Raw genomic sequence first — 16,049 nt, forward strand, 5'->3', positions numbered from 1 at the left:
CTCGATTTCGTTGTGTTGTGGCTTTATTCTGTTGTGTTGTGGCTTGATTTCGTTGTGTTGTGGCTCGATTTCGTTGTGTTGTGGCTTTATTCTGTTGTGTTGTGGCTTTATTCCGTTGTGTTGTGGCTTGATTCCGTTGTGTTGTGAACTTATGTTTGCTTTTTAAAATTTCGTTGTGTTGTGGCTTTATTCCGTTGTGTTGTGGCTCGATTTCGTTGTGTTGTGGCTTTATTCTGTTGTGTTGTGGCTCGATTTCGTTGTGTTGTGGCTTTATTCCGTTGTGTTGTGGCTCGATTTCGTTGTGTTGTGGCTTTATTCTGTTGTGTTGTGGCTCGATTTCGTTGTGTTGTGGCTTTATTCCGTTGTGTTGTGGCTTTATACCATTGTGTTGTGGCTTTTTTCCGTTGTGTTGTGGCTTTATTCCGTTGTGTTGTGGCTTTATTCCGTTGTGTTGTGGCTCGATTTCGTTGTGTTGTGGCTTTATTCCGTTGTGTTGTGGCTCGATTTCGTTGTGTTGTGGCTCGATTTCGTTGTGTTGTGGCTTTATTCCGTTGTGTTGTGGCTCGATTTCGTTGTGTTGTGGCTTTATTCCGTTGTGTTGTGGCTCGATTTCGTTGTGTTGTGGCTTTATTCCGTTGTGTTGTGGCTTTATACCGTTGTGTTGTGGCTCGATTTCGTTGTGTTGTGGCTTTATTCCGTTGTGTTGTGGCTTTATTCCGTTGTGTTGTGGCTTTATACCGTTGTGTTGTGGCTCGATTTCGTTGTGTTGTGGCTTTATTCCGTTGTGTTGTGGCTTTATTCCGTTGTGTTGTGGCTCGATTTCGTTGTGTTGTGGCTTTATTCCGTTGTGTTGTGGCTTTATTCTGTTGTGTTGTGGCTCGATTTCGTTGTGTTGTGGCTTTATTCCGTTGTGTTGTGGCTCGATTTCGTTGTGTTGTGGCTTTATTCCGTTGTGTTGTGGCTTTATTCCGTTGTGTTGTGGCTCGATTTCGTTGTGTTGTGGCTTTATTCCGTTGTGTTGTGGCTCGATTTCGTTGTGTTGTGGCTTTATTCCGTTGTGTTGTGGCTCGATTTCGTTGTGTTGTGGCTTTATTCTGTTGTGTTGTGGCTTGATTTCGTTGTGTTGTGGCTTTATTCCGTTGTGTTGTGGCTTGATTTCGTTGTGTTGTGGCTTTATTCCGTTGTGTTGTGGCTTGATTTCGTTGTGTTGTGGCTTTATTCCGTTGTGTTGTGGCTTGATTCCGTTGTGTTGTGAACTTATGTTTGCTTTTTAAAATTTCGTTGTGTTGTGGCTTTATTCCGTTGTGTTGTGGCTCGATTTCGTTGTGTTGTGGCTTTATTCTGTTGTGTTGTGGCTCGATTTCGTTGTGTTGTGGCTTTATTCCGTTGTGTTGTGGCTTGATTTCGTTGTGTTGTGGCTTTATTCCGTTGTGTTGTGGCTTGATTTCGTTGTGTTGTGGCTTTATTCCGTTGTGTTGTGGCTTGATTTCGTTGTGTTGTGGCTTTATTCCGTTGTGTTGTGGCTTGATTTCGTTGTGTTGTGGCTTTATTCCGTTGTGTTGTGGCTCGATTTCGTTGTGTTGTGGCTTTATTCCGTTGTGTTGTGGCTCGATTTCGTTGTGTTGTGGCTCGATTTCGTTGTGTTGTGGCTTTATTCCGTTGTGTTGTGGCTCGATTTCGTTGTGTTGTGGCTTTATTCCGTTGTGTTGTGGCTCGATTTCGTTGTGTTGTGGCTTTATTCCGTTGTGTTGTGGCTTTATACCGTTGTGTTGTGGCTTTATACCGTTGTGTTGTGGCTCGATTTCGTTGTGTTGTGGCTTTATTCCGTTGTGTTGTGGCTTTATTCCGTTGTGTTGTGGCTCGATTTCGTTGTGTTGTGGCTTTATTCCGTTGTGTTGTGGCTTTATTCTGTTGTGTTGTGGCTCGATTTCGTTGTGTTGTGGCTTTATTCCGTTGTGTTGTGGCTCGATTTCGTTGTGTTGTGGCTTTATTCCGTTGTGTTGTGGCTCGATTTCGTTGTGTTGTGGCTTTATTCCGTTGTGTTGTGGCTTTATTCCGTTGTGTTGTGGCTTTATACCGTTGTGTTGTGGCTCGATTTCGTTGTGTTGTGGCTTTATTCCGTTGTGTTGTGGCTTTATTCCGTTGTGTTGTGGCTCGATTTCGTTGTGTTGTGGCTTTATTCCGTTGTGTTGTGGCTTTATTCTGTTGTGTTGTGGCTCGATTTCGTTGTGTTGTGGCTTTATTCCGTTGTGTTGTGGCTCGATTTCGTTGTGTTGTGGCTTTATTCCGTTGTGTTGTGGCTCGATTTCGTTGTGTTGTGGCTTTATTCCGTTGTGTTGTGGCTTTATTCCGTTGTGTTGTGGCTCGATTTCGTTGTGTTGTGGCTTTATTCCGTTGTGTTGTGGCTTTATTCCGTTGTGTTGTGGCTCGATTTCGTTGTGTTGTGGCTTTATTCCGTTGTGTTGTGGCTTTATTCTGTTGTGTTGTGGCTCGATTTCGTTGTGTTGTGGCTTTATTCCGTTGTGTTGTGGCTTCGATTTCGTTGTGTTGTGGCTTTATTCCGTTGTGTTGTGGCTCGATTTCGTTGTGTTGTGGCTTTATTCCGTTGTGTTGTGGCTTTATTCCGTTGTGTTGTGGCTCGATTTCGTTGTGTTGTGGCTTTATTCCGTTGTGTTGTGGCTCGATTTCGTTGTGTTGTGGCTTTATTCCGTTGTGTTGTGGCTCGATTTCGTTGTGTTGTGGCTTTATTCTGTTGTGTTGTGGCTTGATTTCGTTGTGTTGTGGCTTTATTCCGTTGTGTTGTGGCTTGATTTCGTTGTGTTGTGGCTTTATTCCGTTGTGTTGTGGCTTGATTTCGTTGTGTTGTGAACTTATGTTTGCTTTTTAAAATTTCGTTGTGTTGTGGCTTTATTCCGTTGTGTTGTGGCTCGATTTCGTTGTGTTGTGGCTTTATTCTGTTGTGTTGTGGCTCGATTTCGTTGTGTTGTGGCTTTATTCCGTTGTGTTGTGGCTCGATTTCGTTGTGTTGTGGCTTTATTCTGTTGTGTTGTGGCTTGATTTCGTTGTGTTGTGGCTTTATTCCGTTGTGTTGTGGCTTGATTTCGTTGTGTTGTGGCTTTATTCCGTTGTGTTGTGGCTTGATTCCGTTGTGTTGTGAACTTATGTTTGCTTTTTAAAATTTCGTTGTGTTGTGGCTTTATTCCGTTGTGTTGTGGCTCGATTTCGTTGTGTTGTGGCTTTATTCTGTTGTGTTGTGGCTCGATTTCGTTGTGTTGTGGCTTTATTCCGTTGTGTTGTGGCTCGATTTCGTTGTGTTGTGGCTTTATTCTGTTGTGTTGTGGCTTGATTTCGTTGTGTTGTGGCTTTATTCCGTTGTGTTGTGGCTTGATTTCGTTGTGTTGTGGCTTTATTCCGTTGTGTTGTGGCTTGATTTCGTTGTGTTGTGGCTTTATTCCGTTGTGTTGTGGCTTGATTTCGTTGTGTTGTGGCTTTATTCCGTTGTGTTGTGGCTTGATTCCGTTGTGTTGTGAACTTATGTTTGCTTTTTAAAATTTCGTTGTGTTGTGCACTACTGGGCCACCGTAGGGAAGTACTGTAGTAAGGCGAAAAACTCCAACTTCAAAATCGTCCGACATCGTTGTTTTACCACTTTTTTTTTTTTTTTGTAAAGCCCGTTTGGCTTAATCTTTGCATGTTTGCTATGATTATTAATCTTTACTTTCACTTATGTAATGCGTGTCCTTTCCAACGTGATTACGTCATGTGTGGCGGATCGCAGAGCTAGTGCAAGGTGAGCATTTGTGATTTTTTTTTTAGAAAATGACCAATTGTTTCGCTAGATAAGACCCTTATTCCTCTGCTGGGATCATGTAGAGCCCTTTGAAGCTGCACTGAAACTGCAATTTGGACCTTCAACCCATTGAACCCTGTTGAAGTCCACTATTTGGAGAAAAATCCTGGAATGTTTTCCTCAAAAACTGTAATTTCTTTTTGACTGAAGAAAGAAAGAAAAACATCTTGGATGACATGGGGGTGAGTAAGTTATCAGGAAATTTTCATTCAGAAGTGAACTAACCCTTTAACATTTCAAACATCAGGATACAATGGCATTTGAGTGCTTAGAAAATATTGTAATATTTATTATTCATTTTATTACTTATGGTTAATTACTTTGGATGAAAGCAAAGTTATCTGCATGTGTTTTAATTTAATTAAATTTTTTTAAAGCCAAAAAAGACTGAACCTTTTACACAGGAATGCAATCATGCATTTTCCTTTATTAATGCAATTTATTAATACAATATTAATAATTATTAGCATGAAGTATATTAAATATTAATATACATTAAATACATAAAGATTAAATGACAATAAATCAAAACATATAAAGTGTGCAATACTGTTCAAAAGTTTGGGGTCAGTAAGATTTTTTTTTAAAATAAATAATACTTTTATTCAGCAAAGATGCATTCAATTCATCAAAAGTGACATAAAAGATAATGTTACAAAAGATTTCCATTTTAAATAAATGCTGTTCCTTTGAACTTTATATTCATCAATGAATTCTGAAAGACTCACAAAAATATTAATCAGCATAAATGTTTTCAACATTGATGATAAAAAATGTTTAGTAAGCAGCAAATCAGCATATTAGAATGATTTCTGAAGGATCATTATTTTAAATTGTAATAAAATTTCACAATATTACTATATGGTATGGTGAGCATAAGAGCCTTCTTTCAAAAACACTAAAATCTTACCAACCCTAAACTTTCGTATATGACTTAAAAGCAGTCACATATATAAGTCAAGGTAATACAATTTTATTTATAAATATTTATATTTGAAACATATATTAGTCAACTATAAGGAAAACATGTACAGTCAGTCCAATCTAAACATCAATTCACAAAGATCACTGCAGCAAACAACAATCACCCATCTGAGAGACTCCAGCTATTCATACAATATTCAGAGTCTGTGTTTAAACTTAAACATCAGTCTTATTAAAACTACATTTGTTTTTAGTTAATTATACAGTACAGAGAAGGTCAAGCATTACATTCATTAGATTTTCATAGCTGCCTGGTCATTCAAAAGAGCTACAAAGCCACTATTCAAATGCATGTGTCTCCACTGTCCATTTGTCTGTGACTTTGTGTAATGCTGTTGCGCTCTCTCTCCTTTTGTTTAAGGGGTTCTCAGTGTCCTCCCCCCTGTAACAGAAGGAGAAGATGGACTGAGTTATGAGTTTGTCCTACACTGCAGCAGAATCGCTCACCCTGAAGTCTTTCTTGTATTCAAATGTCTCACAGAGTGGGTCATGTTGTTACGCAGGCAATGATCTTTATGGGTTTTCATATTCAACTGAAACCACACTAGAGTTTCCAAGAAACAAACTGAGTTTGTTATGAAAAACAGCGTTAACAGTGTTGAAGGAGGAACATCTTACTCACCATTTTGCGCAATCCTCCCGTCCTCCTGCTGGAAAGAAAGGGAGTCAGTTTGGAGAAAGAACTATTAAACCCAAGGTAATAACGTCAAAGCATTGCCCCTTACTTACCAAACATATTTCTTTGTTTTTAAGCACCGGCTGTGGCATTGAAAGACCCAGGCCCTGAACAATCCTGCCCACCATACTGAAAACAAGAGAACGCATGGGTCATCAACTGGACATCTACACTAATACGCATATATCCTGTAAGCAGTTGCAAAAGAATGAATCAAATTTGACGTGACTCACCTGGGAGTTTTTATATCGATCTCCGTCATGCTGGTTACTGACTCTGGAGGAGGTGAATATACTGTTGATTTAAGAAATAGTGTTTTGTTTTTCACCAAACAGGTACAGTCTTTAAAAATGTAGCTTTTTCCATTCGAACAATACCTTTGTTTGAGCATTGTGATGACCTCGGTGTTGAGGAATTGGAATTTGGGGGTCTGGTCACATGGTGCGGCATAGCATTCTGGAAGCCGTTCTTTATCCAGCTCATTACACTGTTCACACATTGAAAAAAGCAAAGAAAAGAACTTGGCTTTAAGTCACTGTGAAATCAGAATTGGCCATTCTTATTTTTTATGGATTATTGCATTGTTTATTATAAATTATATGTGCACATCATAATTTTTTTAAAATTATCGTGCCCTCGTAATCTTTAATCAAAATAACTTTCCCTCCCTCTTGCGAAGACATCTCTTCTCTTCTCTGATGACATGTTTAATGGCATGAGGGCGGGGCAACCTGTCACTCACATGAGATCGACCAATAGAAAACTAGGGCTGTCAAACGATTAATCGCGATTAATCGCATACAAAATAAAAGTTTGAGTTTGCCTAATATGTGTGTGAGTACTGTGTGTAATTATTATGTATATATAAATACAAACATGTTCATGTATATATTTGAGAAATATTTACAAGAATATTTATTTATTTATATTTTTATATAATTTATATTATATATATAAATAAAAATATTTTGTACATAACATTTCTCTTAAATATATACATTAATTTGTGTGTATTTCTATATACATATTAATTACACACAGTACTCACACATATATTAGGCAAACTCAAACTTTTATTTTGTATGCGATTAATCGCGATTAATCATTTGACAGCCCTATAGCAAACCACAACCATCCAATTAATTGACGATGGACAAAATCAAGTCCTGCCCTACATTTTTTTTTCTTGTACAAGAAGCTGTTCAACTCGCATATACATCACAATAGGGAAGAAAAGATGATCAGAACTTCCATTTCATGCCAACTTTAAGTCTCTGTGAGATTCCCTACATGTGATTCTGAATATAATAATGACGCTTGCCTTGGCAAAAAAAACCTTAAAGGGATAGTTCAAACAAAAATGACAATTCTGTCATCATTTACTTACCCTCAAACCTGTACGAGTTTCTTTCGTCTGTTGAACACAAAATAAGATATTTTAAAGAATGTTGGTAACCAGACAGTTGACGGCACCCATTAACATCCACTGAAGGATAAAAAATATGGAAGTCAATGGGTGCCGTCAACTGTCAAAATTCTTTTGTCTTCAACAAAAGAAAGAAACTCAGAGGTTTGGAACAACATGAGGGTGAGTAAATGACAACATTTTAATTTCTGGGTGAACTATCCCTTTAAGGTACCTAATTTGCACCTAATATGTCACCGTTTTCCCCTGTGTGCTTCACAGAATGACACTCACTTGGGAGGGAACTGACCAGGGTTTTCCACCTCAGACACCTCGTCTTCTGACACCAGCTCTACTACTGGTATATGTGGCAAAGGCTCTGAATCTGGTGTAAGAGATACACATGCATGAACTAACTGATACTAAATCAAACAGAGATTATTCATTCAACTCATGCTCTTGCCGTTTTCCATAACGCAAACTGACTGATACACACCTGGGAGTTCCTTGATATCATATACCTTAAGCAAACAGAAAAAAGAAAATGAAAACAGTAAATAAGACAAAAGGAAAACAGCAAACATAATTCATTTTGATTTGCAAGAATTCAATGTTTTTTTAAATGTATTATAAATGTACTATTCATAACCATAATTTATTATATATCTAATAATAACATATAGCTTTAGACAAGTGAACAATCAAAGTTTCCATTTTAACTTTCCATTTCTAGCAATATATTATTAAATAGTTATTGTTTACAAATTAATAACAACTGCATTATGATTTTCTATTAATATTTTAAATATATTCACAATAACATTAATTTTAGAACAATTATTGTTTTTGATATATTTTATGTACTATATCCAAGTTTTTAATTATGCATCTACATCATAGATCTGAAGTAAACAGTAAAAGAAAATGAAAACATTAGACAAAGGAAACAATAGTTTTTTTAACCCTTTAACTGCCCCACCAAGAAAAAAGCATTTGAAAAAAATTTTGTTTGCATTTTTTATCTCATTATATCACTAGTTACCACAGTTTTTTCAATACATCCCATAATTTTTAAAATATCGGCCTCTACCAAATGGTTGAGATGGCACTTAAAGGTAAAATAAAAAAATTCATACACATACTATGAAATTCAAAAAATATGAACTATAATACTAATTTATTTCAAGCATAATCAAAATAAAATAGTTTTATATATTGAATCTTGTTTATTGATTGAAATATTCTATAAAATATTTCAGATTTTCATTTTATGACAGAAAATTACATGTTTTCTTGTTTTTTTAACAATAAACAAAAATAAATAACACAAATAACTAAAAGTAACAAAAATAAAGACATTACATTCTTTCTGCATTCAAAAACTAAACAAAATAGCAAAAGACAGCAATATAATGGCATTTTAGGCTTTTATGATTCAAGAAACGCCATCACGTGTGGTAGTGCAACAGGATTTTTCTTTTTTTTTTTTTGACATATGAACATTTCTCTTCTCAGACAGGGTGATAATTTGGATCCTCTATTGGGTCATCAACATCACTGAGATCAGCATCAGGATCTGGGGGGTTTTCTGGGACAAGGGCCTGAAAGAGTGCATGTTCTTGTACCATAGAAACTGTTGACATCCATCTAGTAACTGTAAAAAAAGCAACAACAAACAAATAAATAACAATCTCTTACAATTTTAGTAATATTAGTTCACCAGCATGTCATTTAAGAAGTAATTGCCTCTGATAATTATGATTTCCACACATTAATTCAATGAATTCATTATATTTACATCAAAAAAATATGCAAAAGTGGCAAAAAAATACACATTTAAGAAATTATCTCATCATATTCATGAGGAAATAACAATAGCTGTCATATTCATAGCTAATAATGATCAGAAGTTTATATTTCTCAGCAAATAGTCCATTCTGACTGCAGAAATTGATGATCTGAAAACATTACCTTAGCTTTTCTGCATTTACCTTTAAGTGACAAATCAAGTCAGTGATTTGTCAAGTCAAGTCAATAAATTTGACTTGACTTGACAAATCAACCGTTTGGTTGAGCATGTTTTTGAAAAATTATTTGAAACATACTAAAGTTCTCTCATGGCACCAAGTAACATAATTTTGTAAAGTTAGGGCTCTTACAGTGTAATATGTCAAAAAAAATTGCTTACCTTGCAAATTTTCACCAAGAACAGTTCACATGGCAGGCAGGAGTGATTTCTTTGTTTCTGACATCCATGTTTGAGGAAGTGTAACAAGTGCTGTTGATTGACACTCTGACATCTAGTGGATTTTTTTGGCATAACATACCTCAACCAGATGGTAGAGATGGCTCAATCAGCTTGAGTTAAGATAGGTACTCCTCTCAGTGAAATATGGTGACTCAAAATGTGCTCTACCATTTGGTCGAGCAGGCAGTTAAAGGGTTAAGTGTATCATATAAATGTACTATAATTCTAATTAATTATAAATAACAAATAATATTATTTAGTTTCAGGCAAGCCAACAATCAGAAAAGTTTATCTTTCCTTTTCTAGCTATAGATTAAATAGTTATTGTTAATAATATAATTATTATTATAATTCTTAATATATTTATTATTATCATCAATAATAAATAGCAGATATGTATTTTGTAATATTTATATTCTTAATATATTAAAGGGTTAGTTCATCCAAAAATGAAAATTCTGTCATTTATTACTTACCCTCATGTCGTTTCATACCCGTAAGAACACAAATTAATATATTTTAGTTGAAATCCGATGGCTCAGTGAGGCCTCCATAGGGAGCAATGTCACTTCCTCTGTCAAGATCCATTAAAGGTACTAAAAACATATTTAAATCAGTTCATGTGAGTACAGTGCTTCAATATTAATATTATAAAGCGGCGAGAATACTTTTGGAGCGGCAAAAAAACAAAATAACGACTTATTTAGTGATGGCCGATTTCAAAACACTGCTTTAGAAAGCATTGAATTGTGAATCTGTGTATCGAATCTGCAGTTCGGAGCGCCAAAGTCACGTGATTTCAGCAGTTTTGGCGGTTTTGACCCGCGATCCGATTCATGATTCGATACACTGATTCATTTATGCTTCGAATCTTCCTGAAGCAGTGTTTTGAAATCGGCCATCACTAAATAAGTCGTTATTTTGTTTTTTTGCCGCACTAAAAGTATTCTCGTCGCTTTATAATATTAATATTGAGCCACTGTATTCACATGAACTGATTTAAATATGTTTTTAGTACATTAATGGATCTTGAGAGAGGAAGTGATATTGCTCCCTATGGAGGCCTCACGGAGCCATCGGATTTCAACTAAAATATCTTAATTTGTGTTCCAAAGATTAACGAAGGTGTTACGGGTGTGAAACGACATGAGGGTAAGCAATAAATGACATAATTTTCATTTTTGGGTGAACTTAACGTTACCCTTTAATATTTATTAAATATAATAAATATTAATATCACATATAAATAAACATATAAAAAAAAAAAAAAAATAAAAAATTTTTAAACACTTAAGTATTGTATCGAAGGCTAAAAACGGAAAAGTTTGTTTCTTTGTACAGATGACAACGTTTTCAAAACTATCCGGATCCGCACAAACGACTAAAACGCTGTATTACGCATGCCAGACAAGTTGGCGCCTCGCGCATGCCTATCCACCTTATTTTTACAGTTCACTCACTGCACTTTGATATTCTTCTCGTTTTTTCCCTATAGCGACTAATAAATAGGTAGTCTCGCACATTCACAGTAAACACCTGATTTCAGCATTGAAAAATAAGGTGGATAGACTATACACGTATTAGGCCTACGCATGTGGAAGATGTCGCCGGTGACCGTTTTCACAGACTCGCGTTTTTTGCAGTTTACACAGACTCGCGTTTTTTGCAGTTTACACAGAAATGATAACTGTATCGTTTTCAAAAACTTCTAATTTGTAACCCGTTTTCAAACGTTTTTCAGTCCACCAAACCGCTGTTGTGGTGTAAATGAATGGCCAAAACGCATAAAAGTTTTCGGTTTTTAGTTGAAAACGATGTCGTGTAAACAGCCCTTCAGATTTAAATTACAGCATATATGAAGGTTATTATATTTCTGTTATTTCTAATAGCCTGTTTAATTATGTATGATAAAATCAAGTCTTGTACCTCTGTAACTTCACATGTCTCTTCCTCCATGTATTTCTCATCAGGCTGCGGGACCACCTTTCCAATTCCCTGCGAGATCCAGCCAATAACTCTAGCCCTGGTGGACAAAGAGAGAGCTCACTGCATGGACTTTCCATTCACAACGATTCTTCACTGGACTGATGTTGCTGGTAAGAATATTGTTCATTGCCTTACCTGTCAGCAGAACCTTCCTCCTGCAGTGACTGAAAGATGGTTCAAAGAAGAGTTCATTTCCAAAGAAAAGATTTGCTTTGAATGCACACTAATATGCAATAGCAAATAGTATCAAATATCAATTAGTTGAAATTAAATCAATACTTTAGCATCAGCGTTGGCTCTCGCAAGAAGAGGACTCCCTGCAGGTTGGGGCAGCGCACTCGCAAAGCCATTGGAAAGCCAGTTCAACATACCATTCTGAACACTGAAACGGACAAAAATTATTTAAAATGTTTCAGGTTCAAGCATTCACAGAATGTCTAAGGATAAGATCAGTCAAGACTCACCTGCCCTGTGAGGTTTGAGATGATTGGTCTTCCTCCTTGCCTGTTTTGCATGAATTGAACTTATCTGCATGAAAAGAAGATATAAAGAGGCACATTGTACATTAGTATGCTATATTTTGATTACATAGATATTATATTTTACATTAAACCTAAAAAAAACAAGCAGTAAGGGTGCTGTAAATGTACCTGGATTTGATGTTTTCCCATTCTTCAGAGAAAAATCGAGGGAGATATAAAAGAAACAGAGATTTAATATGAGAGTATGACTTATTTCATGTTTTTATATAAACCTTCAGATTCATCTTAGAATTGGCCTTTTTTAAATTTTATAGAGAAAGGCGAGACAGGAAATGATAGGGTAAAGAAGATGGAATGGGATCATAAAATGTTGCGAGCCAGATTTGAACCTGCATTTCCCACATGAGCACCATGGTGCAACATGTCAGAACATGTGCGCTAACTGCTAGGCCAAACTACACACTGTAAATGTTACGTACAGTCACAAATATTTGTGAGGTGTGTGATATGAGTGCAAGTTAATGGGCTTGGGTTTACCGCTGTGATCGCCTCGTCCCTCAGATCGTTCTGTGTATCAGGAGGATGAGGTACGACCTTCACAACCCAGTTAAACATCCTGAGAGATGGAAAAAAACTCTATTAAATCAATGAAGATCTCTTAAACACACTTACAGTGTCTGTAATGATGGAATGGACTATGAAATAATGGCATAAGTCCCATAGTTTAATCAACATGGAGTATAAGTATAGATAATCTTAACCTGAAACAAGTTGCAGTTAATTATGTTTTATCCTCGTCAAGCTTAACCTAAAACCCAGGACCCTTGCTGAGAGTTAATGCTTGCCTCATACACTTCAGTCGACAATATTCAAAGAGAGTTGTATCTAGGACAAAGATTTCAACTCTGGGAAAGCCCAATGAAGTTCTCATTTATCGAAACATACAAGGCGGCTTTACAGGGAAACCCCGCAACAGTTTCAGAAATAGAATGATGTCATGTTTGAACAATGAACAATGAAAGTATTTTTGGTCTATTCTCACGACAGACTCGCTATAAAATTCTCAGACAGGTTTGGACCCAGTTGAACTGAATGATCGAAGATATTTTGTAAGACTGTTCAGGCCCATTATGGCAGCCATTAAAACGATTAGCAGTCAGCAGATGCACTGCAGGGGGGGACCAGGAAGTCAAGCAAAGGTAGTTAATCACTTCCTTTATCGTCACTTTGTTCATCTAAATGGACTCTCAAATAATTTACACAAAGCAAAATGAACACTCCGTTCAGGTTTACCTAGAAAACCAAGATGCTAACCATTTGTGTCTAAAATGGCAAAAACACATGTACACATGAACATTTGCGAAGGGTACAGGCTGATGTAGCTGATAGCCTTGCAGGTTGTGGTTTTACATCTTATTTGAATGTACATGAAGTTTGCAAGACTTTACAATATAAGACAAATAAAAGATATGCATGTTAACTTTGCTAATGCAATGTTAATAATGAATTTATACACCGTTTAAAAAAATTGGGAAGAAATTAATACTTAAATATAAGTATTAATATAATGTTACAAAAGATTTCTATTTCAAATAAATTAATCATGAAATCATGAAAAATGTATTACAATTTCCACTGTAATATTAAGAAACAATAACTGTTAATAAGAATGTTTCTTGAGCAGCAAAACAACATATTAGAATGATTTCTGAAGGATCATGTGACACTGAAGACTGGAGTAACGATGCTGAAAATTCAGATTTGGATCAGATGAATAAATTACATTTTAAAATATATAAAAATAGAAAACAGTTTCTTTAAATTTCACAATATTACTGTTTTACTGTATCTTTGATGAAATAAATGCAGCTTTGGTGAGCATAACTTGAGACTTCATTAAAAACGTTAGAAAATTTTACAGATCCAAACGTTGGAATGGTAGTCTATAGAAATTAACATCAAGCAAAATTAATAAATGTTGAAAAACTGTTGTTTTTGTTCGTTTTGTTACTATAGTGCTAAGTACACTTGTAGGCCAAAAGAAAAAAAAAAGAAAGAAAAATGGGCCAAGCCAAAAATTAGCAAAATATTTAATGGTCTTTTAAATACATTTTATTTATTTTTATTTATATACAATTTTAAATCGCAGGAAATTGACAAGAGTTCTACAAAATACTGTAGATAAAGTAACTTATCATGGAATAGCGTTTTACACTAGATAGGGTCAGTGTCAATTTTAATGGCTTCAAACTGTTCATGAGTAGTTGAAAAATGTCTCCTAGTTCATTTGAGTTTAATGTGAGACCAAATATTCACTATAGGGTTCAAATCTGGACTCTGACCAAGGCCAAAACACGAGCCTGATAGACTGGTCTTTGCAATTTGGGCAGTAATATTGTCTTGTTAAAATATATCATATGATCATTCCTCTTTAGATATCAACTTTTCGTTTGAGCCATTCTGCAATATTCTCATCAACTCCAAAGCATTTAATGACTTTACAGTGAAGTAGCTCACCAATACCAGTAGCTAAAAAGCCTCCTCACACAATGACTCCTCTTCCTCCTTGCTTCACTTCTGCATTATATATATATTTCTCAGCAGATTTTTGAAGACACCGCTCTAGATCATCACCATGCAACCCATTGTGATTTATCGCTCCAAACACAACTTCCCATATTCTGCCAAAAACTTCATTCTGTCTTTGATGTTTTTCTGAGACAGCAATGAACTTTTAAGTAGTGCATTTGCTTAAGTTTTGCTAATTTCCTGATCAATCATTTATGGTTAAGACAATTAAAAGCTTAGTGTTTAGCCATTTTGGACTTGGCCCATTTTGTTTTCCCAGGAGTGTATATGCTACAACCTTATCGGATATTTAAAGCAAGTCCACTTGCTAAAGCTTTTAGAATTTTACTACGCTTTTTCCTACGCTAAAAAGGATTAATATACACAATTACTTGTTATATCTTAAAACACTCATCAAATCTAAATCACTGCTCCCTTCTAGAAGCACAATCATTATAAAACTACATAATTTGAGTGATTCTGGGGGAAAACGGGTTTAATCAAATATCAGATTTCTTACCTGAATGCTCAGCAGTGGTTGGGCATTCCGTAGGGATTGACACCATCCAGAGCGGACTTCAGCAGTCTGTGAGGATTAGGATTGAGGCAGGACTGGGTAAACGGGATTAAATCTTGAAGGACAGTGCTACCCCTCATAAGATTATACTTAAAAACACTGGGAGCTGTTAGGGTACAGTTAAAGTCACAGTCAATGTGAAGACAATGGCCTATATGCTGAAGGCATAAGGTTTTGTTTAATTGGTTTTGTCTGTGCTACATAAGATTTTTTTTTTTTTTTAAATAATGCAAGCGTGCAAAATGCTATCTTTCCCTTTGAAATGACAATACATCGAAAACTATATTGTTTTGCACAGTTTTGACTGACAAAATTCTCAAGAAAAGTTGTAAAATTGGTGAAAAACTTGATACTAAGATGTTCTAAATTCTAAGTTCTAAGCTATGAGGTTGCTAAGGTGTTCTGTGTGGTTGCCATGTCATTATTTTTACTTAATTAGTTCTGTGTCAGTAGGCTAACACAACTGCAGTTTTAGATCATTGAAGCATAGCCTACTACGTCATCAGTTCCCCTCTCTGAGATTAACCTCGTAGCTAAGCTACAGATAAAAGTATGCAACAAACAAAAAATACATCCTCACAACCAATTTGTAAGATAGCTGGATTAACAAATCAAAGCTGAGAGTGAAAGAAATTAGCTATTTTATGCTACATGCTAATTTTGTTAGCTTAAGGCGTCTATGTCCTCCTGGTACATCAAATACAACACAAGTAGCACAGTTTACTGTGACTCTTTGACTTTTGAGGGTGACTAACTCGTTGCTTTCGGAAGCCAATGGCATAGCTACAGGTCTGAGCAGCTAAACGGCAGCAAATCCAATAATGAGATAAAGGCAGGATAAACTCTGAACCTGTGAAGGGCCTATGCAACTGATCAAGGGCAGGCTATTGCCTTGCAAACACAAACCACAGGTGTTTTCAGGCAAACCATGAACTGATCTCAGGTAAGCCCCTAAAGCATATCTCTTATCAGCAGCCCCGGGCCAGTGTCACCACCGTGTCCTCAAAGGTGATTGGTGGAAATGTAGAAGGGAGAGCTAATCCTCTAACAGGATACTGGTGGAGAGAGTGAAGCAAGGGGTCCCGTGAGTTTGTTTTGGGAGTTAAAATGAGAAATGAAGCTTGTTTGCTCTGGTTGTTATTACTAATTGTGGTCATTGAAGTAAATTATGAGCAAGTTTAAGATAACCATAGATAGAGGAAAATATGGAATATCTGAGCTTATTGTGGTGATTAAGCATTTGCCTCATTTGTCAAAATGGCTGCAGCCTCAA

At 36.1% G+C, this 16,049-nt stretch overlaps 1 protein-coding gene across 1 annotated transcript in view; it reads right to left on the reverse strand.

The window, feature by feature from the left end:
* The window catches only part of LOC137014774 (cyclic nucleotide-gated channel beta-1-like), a 37,537-nt gene extending 22,756 nt beyond the window's left edge, over positions 1-14,781 (reverse strand). Inside the window, exons 1-13 of the mRNA XM_067379294.1 lie at positions 14,720-14,781; positions 12,169-12,247; positions 11,800-11,821; positions 11,614-11,677; positions 11,429-11,531; positions 11,285-11,313; positions 11,090-11,186; positions 7,412-7,436; positions 7,210-7,300; positions 5,888-5,997; positions 5,744-5,804; positions 5,564-5,639; positions 5,457-5,484 (exon numbers count right to left, since the gene is read on the reverse strand). Of these exons, the coding sequence (XP_067235395.1) occupies positions 5,457-5,484; positions 5,564-5,639; positions 5,744-5,804; positions 5,888-5,997; positions 7,210-7,300; positions 7,412-7,436; positions 11,090-11,186; positions 11,285-11,313; positions 11,429-11,531; positions 11,614-11,677; positions 11,800-11,821; positions 12,169-12,246 (784 nt within the window). The 5' untranslated portion in view covers position 12,247; positions 14,720-14,781. The remainder of the gene's footprint in view (positions 1-5,456; positions 5,485-5,563; positions 5,640-5,743; positions 5,805-5,887; positions 5,998-7,209; positions 7,301-7,411; positions 7,437-11,089; positions 11,187-11,284; positions 11,314-11,428; positions 11,532-11,613; positions 11,678-11,799; positions 11,822-12,168; positions 12,248-14,719) is intronic.
* Between the last annotated feature and the right edge of the window lie 1,268 nt (positions 14,782-16,049).

Source organism: Chanodichthys erythropterus, chromosome 24 (assembly GCF_024489055.1).
Source record: "Chanodichthys erythropterus isolate Z2021 chromosome 24, ASM2448905v1, whole genome shotgun sequence".
NCBI classification, from domain to species: Eukaryota; Metazoa; Chordata; class Actinopteri; order Cypriniformes; family Xenocyprididae; genus Chanodichthys; species Chanodichthys erythropterus.